The sequence below is a fragment of the Trichechus manatus genome, unplaced genomic scaffold (assembly GCF_000243295.1).
Source record: "Trichechus manatus latirostris isolate Lorelei unplaced genomic scaffold, TriManLat1.0 scaffold00024, whole genome shotgun sequence".
NCBI classification, from domain to species: Eukaryota; Metazoa; Chordata; class Mammalia; order Sirenia; family Trichechidae; genus Trichechus; species Trichechus manatus.
The window spans coordinates 4,223,060-4,236,912 of NW_004443960.1; the positions used below are offsets into that span (position 1 = coordinate 4,223,060).

At 53.7% G+C, this 13,853-nt stretch overlaps 1 protein-coding gene across 2 annotated transcripts; it reads right to left on the reverse strand.

The window, feature by feature from the left end:
- Window positions 1–1,767: 1,767 nt before the first annotated feature.
- Window positions 1,768–3,607, reverse strand: CDIP1 (cell death inducing p53 target 1). Of its 2 annotated transcripts, none has more exons than XM_004373218.1 (4): window positions 3,523–3,607; window positions 3,141–3,296; window positions 2,182–2,455; window positions 1,768–2,025 (listed from the first exon to the last, which is right to left on the reverse strand). In XM_004373218.1, the coding sequence occupies exons 1-4, from the start codon at window positions 3,605–3,607 to the stop codon at window positions 1,914–1,916; spliced, it is 627 nt and encodes a 208-aa protein (XP_004373275.1). In that variant the 3' UTR covers window positions 1,768–1,913. The 2 variants fall into 2 exon arrangements, with proteins under 2 accessions (XP_004373275.1, XP_004373276.1); XM_004373219.2 differs by having other exon boundaries at window positions 1,774–2,025; window positions 2,182–2,338.
- Window positions 3,608–13,853: the final 10,246 nt, after the last annotated feature.

Genomic DNA, 13,853 nt, shown 5'->3' on the forward strand with positions numbered 1-13,853 from the left:
CCGCCCTCTTTCTGCACCGGCACAAGTCAGCCCTTAGGTGGTGGAGTCCCTTGAAAGCCGGGGTTGGGGGGTGTCTGTGTGGACTTGTGTGTCACCCTTCAGGATATGGCCCCGCTGTGTGCTCATCTCACTGCCACTGAGCCTCCTCCCTCGTCCCCAGGCCAGAGTCGTTGCATCATCTCAGGACGACCCTGAAGGTGACTTGGGCCTCCAGTGTTCTGATCGCAGAATGCTTTGGGCATTTCCTACGTTTTTAAATTTTTTTATCTAAAAATAAGGATTTAAAAAACCCATAAACTTACGTAACAGTTCACTGATGGTCTAAAATAGAAATGTGAATTTAATAGTTTTATTAATAGAAATCTTTTACCTGTTTTTATATACTGGGGATCTGTAAAAGTTTCACTCAAAAAAGAAACCCGGCTGGGAAGTTTCTTTTCAGGTGCGGGGCCATCATCTCAGCCCAGCGGCTCTGTCTGATGACAGCACCTGCCCACAGCTAGAGGCAGCCCGAGCTCGCAGCGGCTCCAGCTTACAGGCCCTACAGGTGGATGCCGTGGGGGGCGAAGGGGTCCATCTGACGGCCACTCTTCCTTCACCTGATCCCAATTTGTTTTACCGTGTGGTCACTGGGCCGTCCACGCCACGTCAGCACTTGGGGATGTGGACAGACCAGGCAGCCCGTGACAGGCCCAAGGATGCCCCTGCCTGCTCTTATCGCCTGGAACCACCCCCTCCCCCCTGCAAAATAAGGAAGCCAGGCAAGAGAGCAGAGGCCCAGTGTGGGGCAGCGAAGGGCCGATTTAATGAGAAACTATACACTGAGACTGGCCACGACTCACGGTGACGGGAAGCCATGCAGCAGTGGTGTGGGGGGTGGGGGCGTGGCAGGACATAGCAGTGCACGCGAGCTGTTTACAGACCACCTTTCAGGACACACAGATGGGGCACAGGCCCAGAGGGCCGCTGTCCACCAGGGCCCTTCCTCTGCTCTACTACCACAGCTGGGACACGCCAGCCGCTGGGCTCCCAGTCTCCACACAGCAAGGAAACCCTGTGGACAGAGCGTGCAAGGCACACGGGCATTCTTCTCTGCCCCAGCAAATGTGGGGTTCAGAGAGGCCTGGTCAGAAGGGGTCTGCACACTGACTTGCAGGGGGCCGGGTGGGGCCACAGGTGAGTGCCGTCTCATCTAGCCAGGGCCCATTCACTTACCCAGGGGCCAGCAGGAGTGCCATCCTCGACCCTCACCAGGGCCCAGGGGCTCAGGGCACTTGGACAGGGTGTTAACAGTTCCTGGGCTTCAATACCTGAGAGTTCTGAGGTCTAGGGTTGGCAGCCATTACTGCTGACCTTCACAACCCGCCTCTGGCACACAGCACAAAGCATCCCAGAACAAATCCAAAGGCCCCTGCCCTGCTTGGGCCCACTTGATTCCAGCGACACCTGCGTTCTTGGCCCAACAGACCAGAAACGACTGCAGTGGCTACAAGCCCATCCCATGGAGGCCACCAGGCTGGGGGAGACGCAGGGCTGTGGAACTAGCTACTGCTCTGGCTGCTTGGTCCCAGGGAGAGTCGGGACCGAGCCTGTGCCTTGGACGGGAATGGAGGGACGAGGACCCCGGCAGGCAGACCACGAGCAGACCCTTCCCAGCTGATCTCGCTGGCCACAAAAACCACGCAAACCAGTGACACGGCTCAGCGCCCCTGCCACCCGCCAGCCTCAGCCTGAAACCCGACAGAATTCTTGCCAGAAGAGTCAGATGCTTGGGTAGGGCAAGGCAAAGAGGACAGAACATCCTGGGGACCGGTGAGAAGGTTTCCAGCCCCAGTGGGAGGAGGAGCAGGCCACTGAGCACACGGAGCGAAGCACAAGGACCAGACTGACAAGCGGGGTTGAGTCCAGCTCCGTTAGCACAGGCGCTTGTACGTGTAGATGTAGGCTTTGCAGTTGGGGCACGTGTGGGTCACATCCTTGAAGTCGTTGATGAGGCAGGGGATCAAGCAGCAGCCCAGGTCACATCTGCAGCGGAGACAAGGAGATGAGAGACACTGAGGGCACTGGGATCTCCTCCAGGGAGACAGGGCTGGGCCGGCCTCTCAGGAGGCAGGGAGTCTGCAGGCCACCCCCAACAGGCATTCTCCCCAGCCCCCCACCCTGCGAGCGCCGCACACCTACCCCATGAAGCAGCAGAAGAAGCCCAGCACGAAGTTCATCAGGCCGATCTCGTAGGAGATCTTGGTGGTGATGGCCTGCTGGCAGTGGGGACACACCGTCTGCACGGGTGCACCCTCGAAGATCTCTCCCTGCAGCACTGTCACCGTGGTGGCAGCCCCTGAAGGGACCAGGACCGTGGCCGTGTGGCCCCCGGGGCCAGGGTAGGGCCCAGGTGGGTAGGGCCCCGGTGGGTAGTAGCCCATGGCTGGGTGGGGGCCTGGAGGTGGGTAGAAACCTGGAACATGCAGAAGACAAGGCAGAGAGGTCAGTGACGGGCCGCAGACCCCAGAGAAGAGCCGAGCACTGAGCCCAGCGCCCAGGGAGTGAGGCCCGAGCTCTTCCTACCATCCACCTGATTGAGGCCAGTGTGCGCCTGCCTCAGGCCAAGGAGATGTCCACGTGCTCCAGCCCTTCATGGTCCCCACCCATAGGAGCCAAGACAGAGAAGCCACTGGGTCCGGCAGACGTGGCACAGAGCTGGGGATGAGACCCAGTCTCCTAGGTCCTGGCATGATCTGTGGGCCTTCCCACCCCCTCTCCTTACATGACACTGTCCTCACGGGCGCAGCTTTGGAAGATCAGGTCCTGGCCAGGCTTCCCCTGAGCCTGGACTGGAGTTCGGGACTGGCCAACTCCCAGGGGACAGGGAAGCCTATGCAAGAGCCCTGGCCCCTCCTCAGGCTGCACAGTCCTCTGAGCTGCTGCAGGGAGCAGGTGCCCAGGCCTCCCACAGCTCAGTCCCACAGCCCATCCTCCTCCCGCGGGGCCCGGGGCCCATCTAGCACTGCCACACCATGGCGCTGCACAGTGCTTCTATGATAACCTCCCCGCATAGTCCATGGCACAGGAGGCCTGAAGCAAAGGCGGAATGGCAGCTGGACACCCCTCTGGGGGCTGAGCTGGGACCCCTCCTGCCTTACCTGGAGGCACGTAGGCGCCGTCTGGGTTCACGTGGGGGGGAACAAAGCCAGGCTGGGGCATTGGGTGACTGGGTGGCTCGTAGGGCGGGGGACCGATGTCTGCTGGAGGCAGAGGCATGGCTGGGGGGGGCTGCATCACAGGGGGAGAAGCTCGGCCTGGACAGAGAGAAGTGAGCAGCAGATGCTCAGCTGGGGGCCAGCGTGGGCACACTGGCCAGGCAGGAGGTGACTGCTTGAAGCATTTGGGGCCTAATGGAGGGGGACTCAACAGGCGCAAAGGGCCCAAAGCCCACCCGGGAGTGGGAAACCTCCAGACATTGGCCTAGAGCAGATGGGACTCGTGCGTGGCAGGGGCAGTGACCGTCAGGAGCCTGAGCCCTACCTGGGGTTGAGGGGGTTCCACTTTTTTCCTCCAGAAGGGGGGCTGTGGGACCCCCAGGATATGGAGGGGGTGGCTCGTTAGACATCTTCACTGCCTCTCCTGGACCTGGAGGGAAAACCCAGCTGTGAACTCCCAGCCCACCTACTTCCCCGCTGGCACTGGCCGTGGCGCGTGTCCAGCCACACGTGTGGGCAGTTCTCCAGCGCATCCAGCCTCCCTGGATCCTCCGCAGGCGCCCCCTGCCCTTGGGGCTCAGGTGCCTGAGCTGCCACCTTTTACTTCCTTCAATGTAAATCTCCAAGTTCAGGGTACGCAGGAAAGGGGTCACAGCGCTCCCTCTAGGCACTGGAGTGCCCCACCATCCCCAGTGGATGGGCCATCCCGAGCCTTCCTCAGCCCACCTCTCAAGGAGCGACCCTCATCAGTCACCCCACTCCTGTGTGAGGAGGGAGGGCAGAAGCCAGGAGGCAGAGCTAGGGGGCAGGTCCCCTGGTTCAGGAGCGCTGTGAACGCCATCTTGGGCTCCACAGTGGAGCGCAGTTCAGCAACTAGGGCATTCCTCCCCAGACATCAAGGGAGCTTGGAACGTGGGGAACACTGAGGCAGCCATGCAGGAGACACCACCGGCCTCTGAGAAAGGGCCTGCTTATGGTCTAGCTGCGGGGGGTGGAGGTCCCTTCTTCCAGGAAATTTCCTGGGAGATTTTTTACCTCAAATCCCTGGTACTGAGTCAGAGAAGATGGGCAGCTAAGGACGCTTCAGTGTCTGGCCTGGATGGGCAGGTGGTAGTCTTGGGAGCTGTTGCAGGGGAGAACAGAAAGTGCCTTCAGCACAGTGCCCGTGGGACCAGGATCTGGGTACCCCCCACCCCCAGTTTCTCTCTCTCCCTGCCAGCGCCAGTTCACAGCTTTCCCTGTGGGCGTGTGGGGCGCCCAGCCCCTTCTCCCCCGACATCATCCCTGCCCACTGGAATTTCCCCTTCCTCATCTCACTTCCTCTCTGCCCACAGCTGGGCTATCAGCATCTGTCCTCGCCCCCACCCACCCCAGGCCAGGCCCCAACACACCGTGTTCGACGCTTTTCTCCGCAGCGCAGCTCCCAGGGGCTGCTTGGCCCCCTTGTTTATCAGTGAGAGGACAGTGGCCATCAAGGGAGACGCTTCCTCATTTGTCTCACTTCCCACATTCACCAAGCGCCTCCTGCTGGGCACTGGGGCCCAAGCAGCAACACCAGACCCCACTGCCTGGCCCTGGGGTTCCACGCCTCGTCTCCTTAGTAAGTCTGTCCCTCTCATTTGTAGTTCAGCATCTTAAAAGGCTAAATAAACATAGTATTTTGAAGTAGGATTCAGTTACTTTTTTTTTTTAACCGAAGGTAATAAAATAATATGAACTAGGTAAAAAATCCAACAGTACAAAAAGATGATTAGTGGAAGTAACTCTCCTGGTACAGCTAGCTACCTTCCTGGAGCCCCCGCGGTTACACCTCGGATCCATCCAGGGAGTGGGGAGCCTGGAGAGTTAGTAAGTTCAAATATTAAATGTAATGAATCAGAGAGGCAGGGCCAGAAGGGCTTAGCCCAAGCTCTTGGGTTAAACTGTTAAAATAACATTACAGTTTGAACAACTAAAGGAAATGGTCAAAGACCTGAATGTCAGAGCAAAGATTATAAAACTCTTAGAAGAAAACATAGACGTGAATCTTTGTGACCTTCGATTAGGCAATGGTTTCTTAGACATGACACCAAAAGCACAGGCAACAAAAAAGAAAATAGACAAACTGGACTTCACCAAACTGAGAACTGAGCTGCAAAGGACACGACCAAGAAAGTGAAAGACAACCCACAAACGGGAGAAAATCGTTACAAATCGCCTGTCTGCTAAGAGACCTGTATTTAGAACGTATAAAGAACTCAAAGAACCAAATAACCTAGTTAAAAAAATGGGCAAAGAACTTGAAGAGACATTTCTCCAAAGAAGATATACAAATAGCCAATAAGCACATGACAAGATACTCAACATCTTTAGCCATCAGGAAAAACCAAATCAAAACCTCCAAGAGATACCGCTTCGTACTCAGGATGGCTAGAAAAAGAAGACAGTTAACAAGTGTGGGTGGGAATGTGTTGAAATTCGAACCTGCATGAACTGCTGGTGGCACTGTAAAATGGAACAGCCACTGTGGAAAACAGTCTGGCAGTTCCTCTAAAAGTTAAACAGAGTTACTCTACGACCCAGCAATTCCACTCCTAGGCATCTACCCAAGGGAAATGAAAACATGTCAACACAAAAGTTCATACCAACATTCATACTAGGAAAAAAGTAGAAACAACCCAAATATCCATCAAGTGATGAATAAATATATTATCCATAAACATTAGCAATAAAAAGAAATGAAGTTCTGATACATGCTACACCATGGATGAACCTTGAAAACATGTCGAGTAAAAGAAGCCAGTCACAAAGGCCACATGGAGTATAAGTCCACTGATCTGAGATGTCGAGAACTGGCAAATTCACAGAGACAGGAAGCAGATTAGTGACTGCCGGGGCGATGGGAAGGGGAGGAATGGGGAGTGCCTGCTGATGAGTACAGGGTTCCTTTCGGGGCGGGGGGTGAAAATGTTCTAAAACTGACTTGTGATGGTTACAACTCTGAATATACTAGAAACCACTGAATTGTACCCTTTATATGGGCAAGCTGTTTGGTATGTGAATTGTCTCAATAAAGCTGTTAACGTGGAAGCAGAAAGAACACGATCCCAATCCTGTCACCATGTGGCAGCCAGTATTTCTACAGGTCCCTCCAGTCTGCATGGGCTCCGTCCATTTTAACATGGCTGCTGTCAGTTCAAATGGCTGTAAGTGCCTTTACCATCGTGTCACCTGTGTCCCTCCATGATGCAGATGAAGTGACCATCAAGTTTGATATCTTCTGAAAGGAACCTTCTGCTGTTTATTTAACCAACTCCTGTTCCTGAGGCACTGAGGCCAGTACTTGCCGCTTGCAAGGAGAAGCAAGGAGCGCCTGTCAGTAGGGGCAAGGGCACAGAAGCAGGCCCTGGGGCCGCCCCAGGATAGCTCAGCTCAGACCCCACACTGCAACATCAGGTTTTGGGCCCCCAACGTCCACTCCAGCCCCGCAAATCCCGGCCCATCTGCATGAAACACAATCTTCTAACCGACTATGAGATGCGGATGGGACCACAGGAGGAAGGGCTTCCCCAGAGCCAGGCTGCTAGTTCCTGGGAAAAGCGAGGAGGCGGAAGGAGCATGGAGCTGGCCCTAAGTCCTGCCGCTCCACCAAGAGGATCTGTGGCCTCGGTTGTGTCCCAGTGGGACAGGGATGCCTGCCCTGCAGGCTGAGGGTGGAGCAGTGATGACAGTGTCTCTCAGGACCAGCGGCACCCCTAGGGGAACATCCTGGCCTGTGGGACTGATGCTTGGCATCAGCACTCAGGAGACACAGGCTGTCCTGTATTAGAAATAAACTCTGAAAAGCACGCACTTCTAGGGCAGCTGATTCCCAGGGAGAGAGCTCCCCCTCCCCAGGCAGGAGTTAAAGCACAAATCCTCTGGGCCTTGGTAAGTGCCCCTGGCCTTCTGCTCTGCTCCAAACAATCGTTATTCACTTGTGAGAGCCAAGGCCAAGGCCAGGCCAGCTGGTGGCCAAGGCAGGCTCCCAAGGGGAACTGGAGGGCAGGAGGCAGCCACCCCTGCCCACCTGCTGCTCCCATCCACCGCAGGCCCTGTGGAGGGGCAGCAGGATACATACAAGGTGGTCCCGATGGGGCAAACTCCGTTCTCCAGTCTAAACTGTTCTCCACAGTGCAACTGGGGCGGGCAGACCCTGTGCACGCGGTCTTTCTGCCGCCCTGACAGGACCTGTTGAGGAAATACACCCACAAGCTCCAGCTGCAAGTGGGATGTGAGCTCCAGGGAAAACCCACCCAAAAGGACGCTCCCCCTGAGGGCTCCGGGGAGAACCCCTCCACAGGGTCCATTCGCAGCAGAGCTCAGTGGGAGCCACATGCTCTGTGGAAGTCCCCGAGACAACGTTTGGGAAAGGAAGAGATCGATGCTAATAATCATCCTGAAAGGGCCGTTTCTCCTTTCAGGCTTTCCTCTACAGAGGGAGTTACTCATGATGAAGCCTGTTCTCCACATCTGTGTGCGCGCGTGTGCGTGTGCGTGTGCGCGCACGCGCGCACATGCACATGTGCCTCCTGGGAAGGGCCCTCCACAGAGAGCCTTGGCAGCCGGGGGTGGCCGGGGCTGCAGCCGCCTCAGAGCCGCGTTTCCCAGGCTGGGCTAGCCTGCCTGCTGCCTCTCAAGTGCTGCCCATGTGGGTGAGGCCCCAGGGCACTCACCCTCCTCAGTAGCCATGGCACCAGGATGCCAGCTGGCCTCGGAGGGGCTCTTCAGTTCCCCAGGAGGCAGGTTCCAAGCGGCTGGCCAGGAGCAGGGTTTTCTGCTTTGCTGGGGAAACTGAAAGGCAGCCTTCTGCCTCACCCCCAGCTCCATCTGCTGAACAAAGGAGGGGTGGGGGCCCAGGGTAAAACACAAACCCCCTGCTGTGTCCCCTGGTCCCAAGAAGAGAGCAAGGTCAGGCCAGCCTGGAGGACAAGGCCAGGGCAGGAGCTGTGTGTGGGTTACAGGAAGGAGCCCCTTGTTCAGAGGCAGCACCCAGTGAGGACAGGAAGGCCTCCAGAGGCCACCAGAGGACAGCGGGGTGAGGAGGACACAAACAGCCCCACTCCGAGAGTCAAACTCTGAGTGGGACACGTCCCTTTCCAGGAGGCCTGGTCCCCCCCAGGCCTTGTCTCCCAGGACCCGTGTAACTGAGGCAGGTGGCTTCACCCCGCTGGGCATCTGTTTTATCACCCAGCACGCAGCCTGCCTTCCCCAGAGGACCGTGGGAGAAAAGGACACAGACCCCAAAACTTCTTGGAAGCTATAAAAGTACTGTGCAGTGTGAGGTATGACAGCCGTTGGTGGTGTGACTTGCAAGGGATGGAACGTCTGGGCAACACCATTTAGCTGTCCTGTTCTCCCAAGTACCCCAGGGTGGGCTTACCAGTGGGCACTTAACTGAAGCCCTTGTGGAATAATCAACTGCTGATGCAATGCAGCAGTCCAATCATCCATTCACTGTGCAGGAACCAGCTCAGTCCACCCTGCCTTCCTCCTGTCTGCTGCCCAGCATATGGAAGGGACAGCAAAGCTCCAGCAGCCATGACCATGAGGTGACCTTGGGAATGGAAGGTCTGAGGATGCAGTGAGAATGACCACAGATGGCCAGGCCCAGACCATGGAGACACCATGCTAGCGCCGGACTGCCCACCTCCAGTTATCTTCTACGTGAGAGAGAAAAAAACTTCTCACTTGTTTAGCGAGTTATTTTGGATTTTCTAGTAAATGTAGCCAGACTTAATCCTAATAATCAAAGAAACAGAAGTGCTTTTTTCCAGCAATTCTCAAATCTGCTGTAGCCAAACTGATCTGTGATTGATACATTAGTTTTCATTTAATTGTTAACGAGGAAGAAAAACAAGTATCATTAACAATATACAGAGTTACCCAAAGGTCAACATTTACGCTGAAGCAAAGATGAGAAGGTAAGGGGGCAGGGAAACTAGAGCACTGGAAATAGAACAACCAGAACACAATTAAAGAGAACACTGACACATTACGAAAAATGTAACTAATGTCACTGAACAATTTGTGTAGAAACTGTCAAATGGGAACCTAACTCACTGTGTAAACTTTCACCAAAAACACGATAAAATACTACAAAACAAAAACGTATATATAGTGCTACTTAGGCCTGACGGTATGAACAATTTCTTTACACGTGGTCTACAATGGAGCAGCTCCCACGGCAGACTTCCATCTTACTCAGCTTTCTCTACACAACATGACACGGCCTCTGCCAGTGCTGGAGGCTGTGAGTCTCTGCAACAAACTCACTTATCTAAATGTCTTCCACCCAGCAATCTCAATGATCTAGAACAGAGTTAAGAACCAGGACAGGAACAAAAATGGCTTCTAGCAGCCTCGACAGATGACCCCGAGTCCTTGCTCCAAATCTCAACATCAAAATGGACCCTCAGCCTCTAATTCAGAGCCTGCTGACTGAGAGTTAGATGTTTAAAAAGCCAGGGGATATGCCTGCCCAGCCTGCAGCAGATGGGAAGCAACAAGCTGGCTGAGCGGGGCGATGCCAGGGGCAGGCTGGTCGTGGGAGGAGGCAGAACATCATTGCAATGGACAAGACTCAGACCCAAAAAGCCCTGTAGAACAGGACCACTTAGCACAGGGGTCCTCAAGAGCTCAACAACACTGGTGTGCACTGGCCCTCCTATGCTTCTCAGACCAATTTCTGTCCAGTTAGACTAAAATCTCGCATGTAAAGTTGCTGTTGTTGTTAGGTGCCGCCGAGTCAGTTCTGACTCATAGTGACCCTACGTACAACAGAACAAAACACTGCCCAGTCCTACCATCCTCATGATGGTGGTTATGCTTGAGCCAGTTGTTGCAGCCACTGTGTCAAGTCATCTTGTTGAGAATCTTCCTCTTTTTCGCTGACCCTCTACCAAGCATGATGTCCTTCTCCAGGGACTGGTCCGTCCTGATAATGTGTCCAAAGTATGAGAGATGTAGCCTTTACCATCCTTGCTTCTAAGGAGCGTTCTGGCTGTACTTCTTCCAAGACAGATTTGTTCGTTCTTTTGGCAGTCCACGGTATATTCAATACTCTTCGCCAACACCACAACTCAAAGGTGTCAATTTTTCTTTAGTCTTCTTTATTCACGGTCCAGCTGTCACACGCATATAAGGCAACTGAAAACACTTATGGCTTGGGTCAGGCGTACCTTAATCCTTAAAGTGATATCTTTGCTTTTTAACACCGTAAAGAGGTCTTTTGCAGCAGATTCGCCCAATGCAATGCATTTGATTTCCGACTGTTGCTTCCATGCCTGGCAGGTAGAGTGGTAAGCTTCACTTCTACAGGCATTCTCTCCGTGTGAAATGCCGCGTTCCCCAGCCATCTTGGACAAAGGAAAACTACTGCAGCGATTACAAGGCTGGGGTTGCTCCAATAGGAAGCCTCCCATATGAGAGTGGAGACCAGGCTTAGCATTTCCATAGAGCAGGAAACACCTTCCCACCACTTCCAAACACCCAGCAGGATGCCCCCCGCCCAGGGGCCTGGAGTGTCTGCCAGCACCCACCAGCAGCCAAGTGCGAGCAGGTTCTGGGCACAGACAGAGGCACACTGAGGTAGGGCTGATCACCCTGGGATGGGGCACGTTCTTCTGCCATCTAAAGTGCTCATACTTCAGGGGTTCGAGCTATGGAAGAAGATGACCTGTTGCTAACACTGACGGAGCACTTACCATTTTACACGGGCACCCAGCATGGCAGATAGGAGGTGCTCAGAGTGAAACACAGGGCTTCCCTTAGGGACCCCTCTGGTGCAGACGATGTTCCTGTGTCCCAAACCCTCTCCACCAAGTCCTGCACAAGCCTGGGGCCTATCCAGGCATCCCAGTTAGTGCACACCTGGCCCAGGACGGTTGCAGCCAGCCAGCAGCCGGCCAGAGACTGTTCCCAGCACTCTGGCACAAAGCAGGACAGTGAGGACTGACCCCTCCTGCTGACACGCCCCTCCTCTGGACTGCTGTCCTCGTCTGCCAAGTGCCAGCACCAGCAGGACTGATGGAAATCCTGGAGGTGGCCCATTTTCCATTGTCCTTACTGATGGAGGCAGGACAAGAGGACAATCGCTCCCCAGATAGCTTTGCTGGTGGCTCTGAACCATTTCTTTATTTTTATACTTCAGAATGAACGAATCTGACGCCTTGGGAATTCTGAACACTTCCAAGCACGCTAAAAAAGTTAAGACACAAAAGCACCAGAAAGCAGATCTGGTTTTCCCACCTGTCTGCTCTCCTCCCACCCAGTGCCGCACGTCTCCCTGATCAGTGTCGCATCTCAGCAGAGCTCATACACCAGCCTGACCCGATGGCCGATGCCGTCATGCTCACCCTTCCCCGGGGAGTGACAGGCTGTGATGTCAGAGGCTGAGTAGCCGAGCAGAACCCTGCACAGGGCCCATCCCAGCCATCCCAGCTGGCACTGAACTTCCCTGAGCCTCGTTTCCTCATCTGTCAAAATGGCAGCAACAGCCCCTGACGCCGAGTTGTGATGAGGCACAAATGAGGCTGTGTAGGAAGAGCATCTAGTTCAGAGCCTATGAGAATGCTCAATAAACAGGGACACTTTTTAAATGGAGGCCCAAGCAGAACATGAGGAAGTACACAGTAAAAAAAAAAGATGAGAGAATACATTGGTTGCTCTTAATCAGAAGCAAAATCAAAAGGTGAAAGGCAGACAGCAGTCAAAGAAAGGCTCTACACTTAAAAGAACTAAGGCTTCCGTGATGAGGACGATGACTGAATTCAACACCCTTGGCGAACCACGCTCTCACTCCTGTGACTGCTGCCAACAGCACATGGGGCCCCAGCCGCCTGGGTGAGGACAACTTTTCTGGAGGAGGATTTTGCTTTCTGTACATTCTTCTTGACTCATTCACTCCATGTTAAGATTTTTATCTTAGCGAGAGAATAAGTAAGGAAATATTCGTGTGCAGAGCTGTTTGGATGCATCCAAGTCTTGATGTTCAACCACAGAGGACTGGTTAACCCATCTGGTTCATCTCTGCAATGTAACTACTCAACCCCTTAAAAATGATATAGATCCATTTTTAATGACTTTGAAAGATGGCCTTGACATACCACTAAGTGAAGAAAGGATGTAAAAGCAGGATGTATAATGTGACTCTACTTTAAAAGTGTTTATTCACATGTATGTTACACACCAAATATTAACAGTGGTTTTCTGTAGGTAATGAGACTTCGGGTGATTTGTTTCCATGTAAACACACATATAGTAACGTTTTATATGTAGCTTCTGGTTTTTCTACAATGGGCAGCTTTTATGATCGATTCCGTGGTCAAAATGCTCGTTGTAATTGTGTTGTTTATGTATATTCCTTCTCTGTCCAGAAAGGCGGCTCTGACTATAATCTGGTTTTGCCTACAGGAGAAAACGCCCCAAGGAGCAAACCCAAGGACCGGGCTGTCTGGTAGCTCCCCTCTCTCGTAAGCTGGCATTATGATCTCTACATTTGTCTCGTATGAGTTCGGTAGTATGAGTCAGATCACTTCCCAGTACTCTGCTGAAATGGAGGTTCTAGACCTGCAAAGTGGGGACAGAATGACCACCCCATGTAGGGTAGTGCCAGCCTCAGAGACCCTGCCTGGACAGCTAGTGGGAGGTCATATACCTGAGGAGGGCAGGTGAGAAAATCCCCATTTTAGATATAGGATAAAAGAGAGACCACGAGCTCCAGGACTTGCCCGAGGCCACCAGTGGGAGCAGACGGAGAGCCGGCCCAGGCCTTCCGACCCCGTTCCAGAGTCTTCTACCGCAGCCCTCTGAGCCACCTTCCCGGCACAACAGTGCTCCAGAGCCTGTTTCTGCCGGTTGGACTGTTGGCACAGAGAAGAAGGAAGTGAAGACCACAGAGGAAAGTACAAGCAAAGCGTGGAAAAACAGAACAGCTGCACCCACAGCTAGTGACTAAACAAGTCCTCTGCACCTGTCGGACAGCAGGACTTGGTAACTAAAGGGCTGACTAATTTTAGAAACATGATCAGCCTGAAGAAGCGTCCTTGAAGCAATCAAAATGGAGCCTTCGCTTTGCCTTCGTTAAGCTGAGACGGAATGGACAGTCTCTGGGATGACTATGCTTTAATCGGTTACCCACAGGGTGAGATCAAGGCATAGCATTCTGATCTGGTAAAAAGCTTGCAGCCCGCAAAGGCAGCCAAGCCCTGTGGCCACGACACAGTCCCCGCCACCAGCGGGGGGAGTGTTAGTGCAGAGAGACTCCTGGGAGCCGACCTCGGCCTCCAGCCAGGCCCTGCCAAGTCTCCCCAACCTGTGGACTGTGTGCGTGGGGTATGGATGGCCTTGCCTTCCTTTCTGGCTTCACCACCTTCAGTTACCGTATATACCTGAATACGTACGAGAGACTTTCCCCAAATTTTCTCTTGGAACAGTGAGGGGAGTGACTTATCTTTGCATCATTTAAATCTCTCAATTACTTTGAACAAAGTCGTGCTGAGTGAACATTAGCCTGTAATGACTGCCCTCAGTGCTAGCTGGGAAGGCTTACAGAGGTCATCTGCTACCTGTACAATCAGTAAAAGGCAAAGAAAGCAGCAGGAGACACGGAACAGAACAGCCAGCATTCCCGGGTGT

Bases quoted from the DNA above. Each gene is read 5' to 3' on its own strand.
- CDIP1 (XM_004373218.1), bottom strand. From the start codon at position 3,607: ATGTCTAACGAGCCACCCCCTCCATATCCTGGGGGTCCCACAGCCCCC. The intron at 3,297-3,522 runs GTAGGGCTCAGG...CTCTCTGTCCAG, and splicing joins TGGAACCCCCTCAACCCCAG to GCCGAGCTTCTCCCCCTGTG. The intron at 2,456-3,140 runs GTAAGGCAGGAG...TGCATGTTCCAG, and splicing joins CGGCGCCTACGTGCCTCCAG to GTTTCTACCCACCTCCAGGC.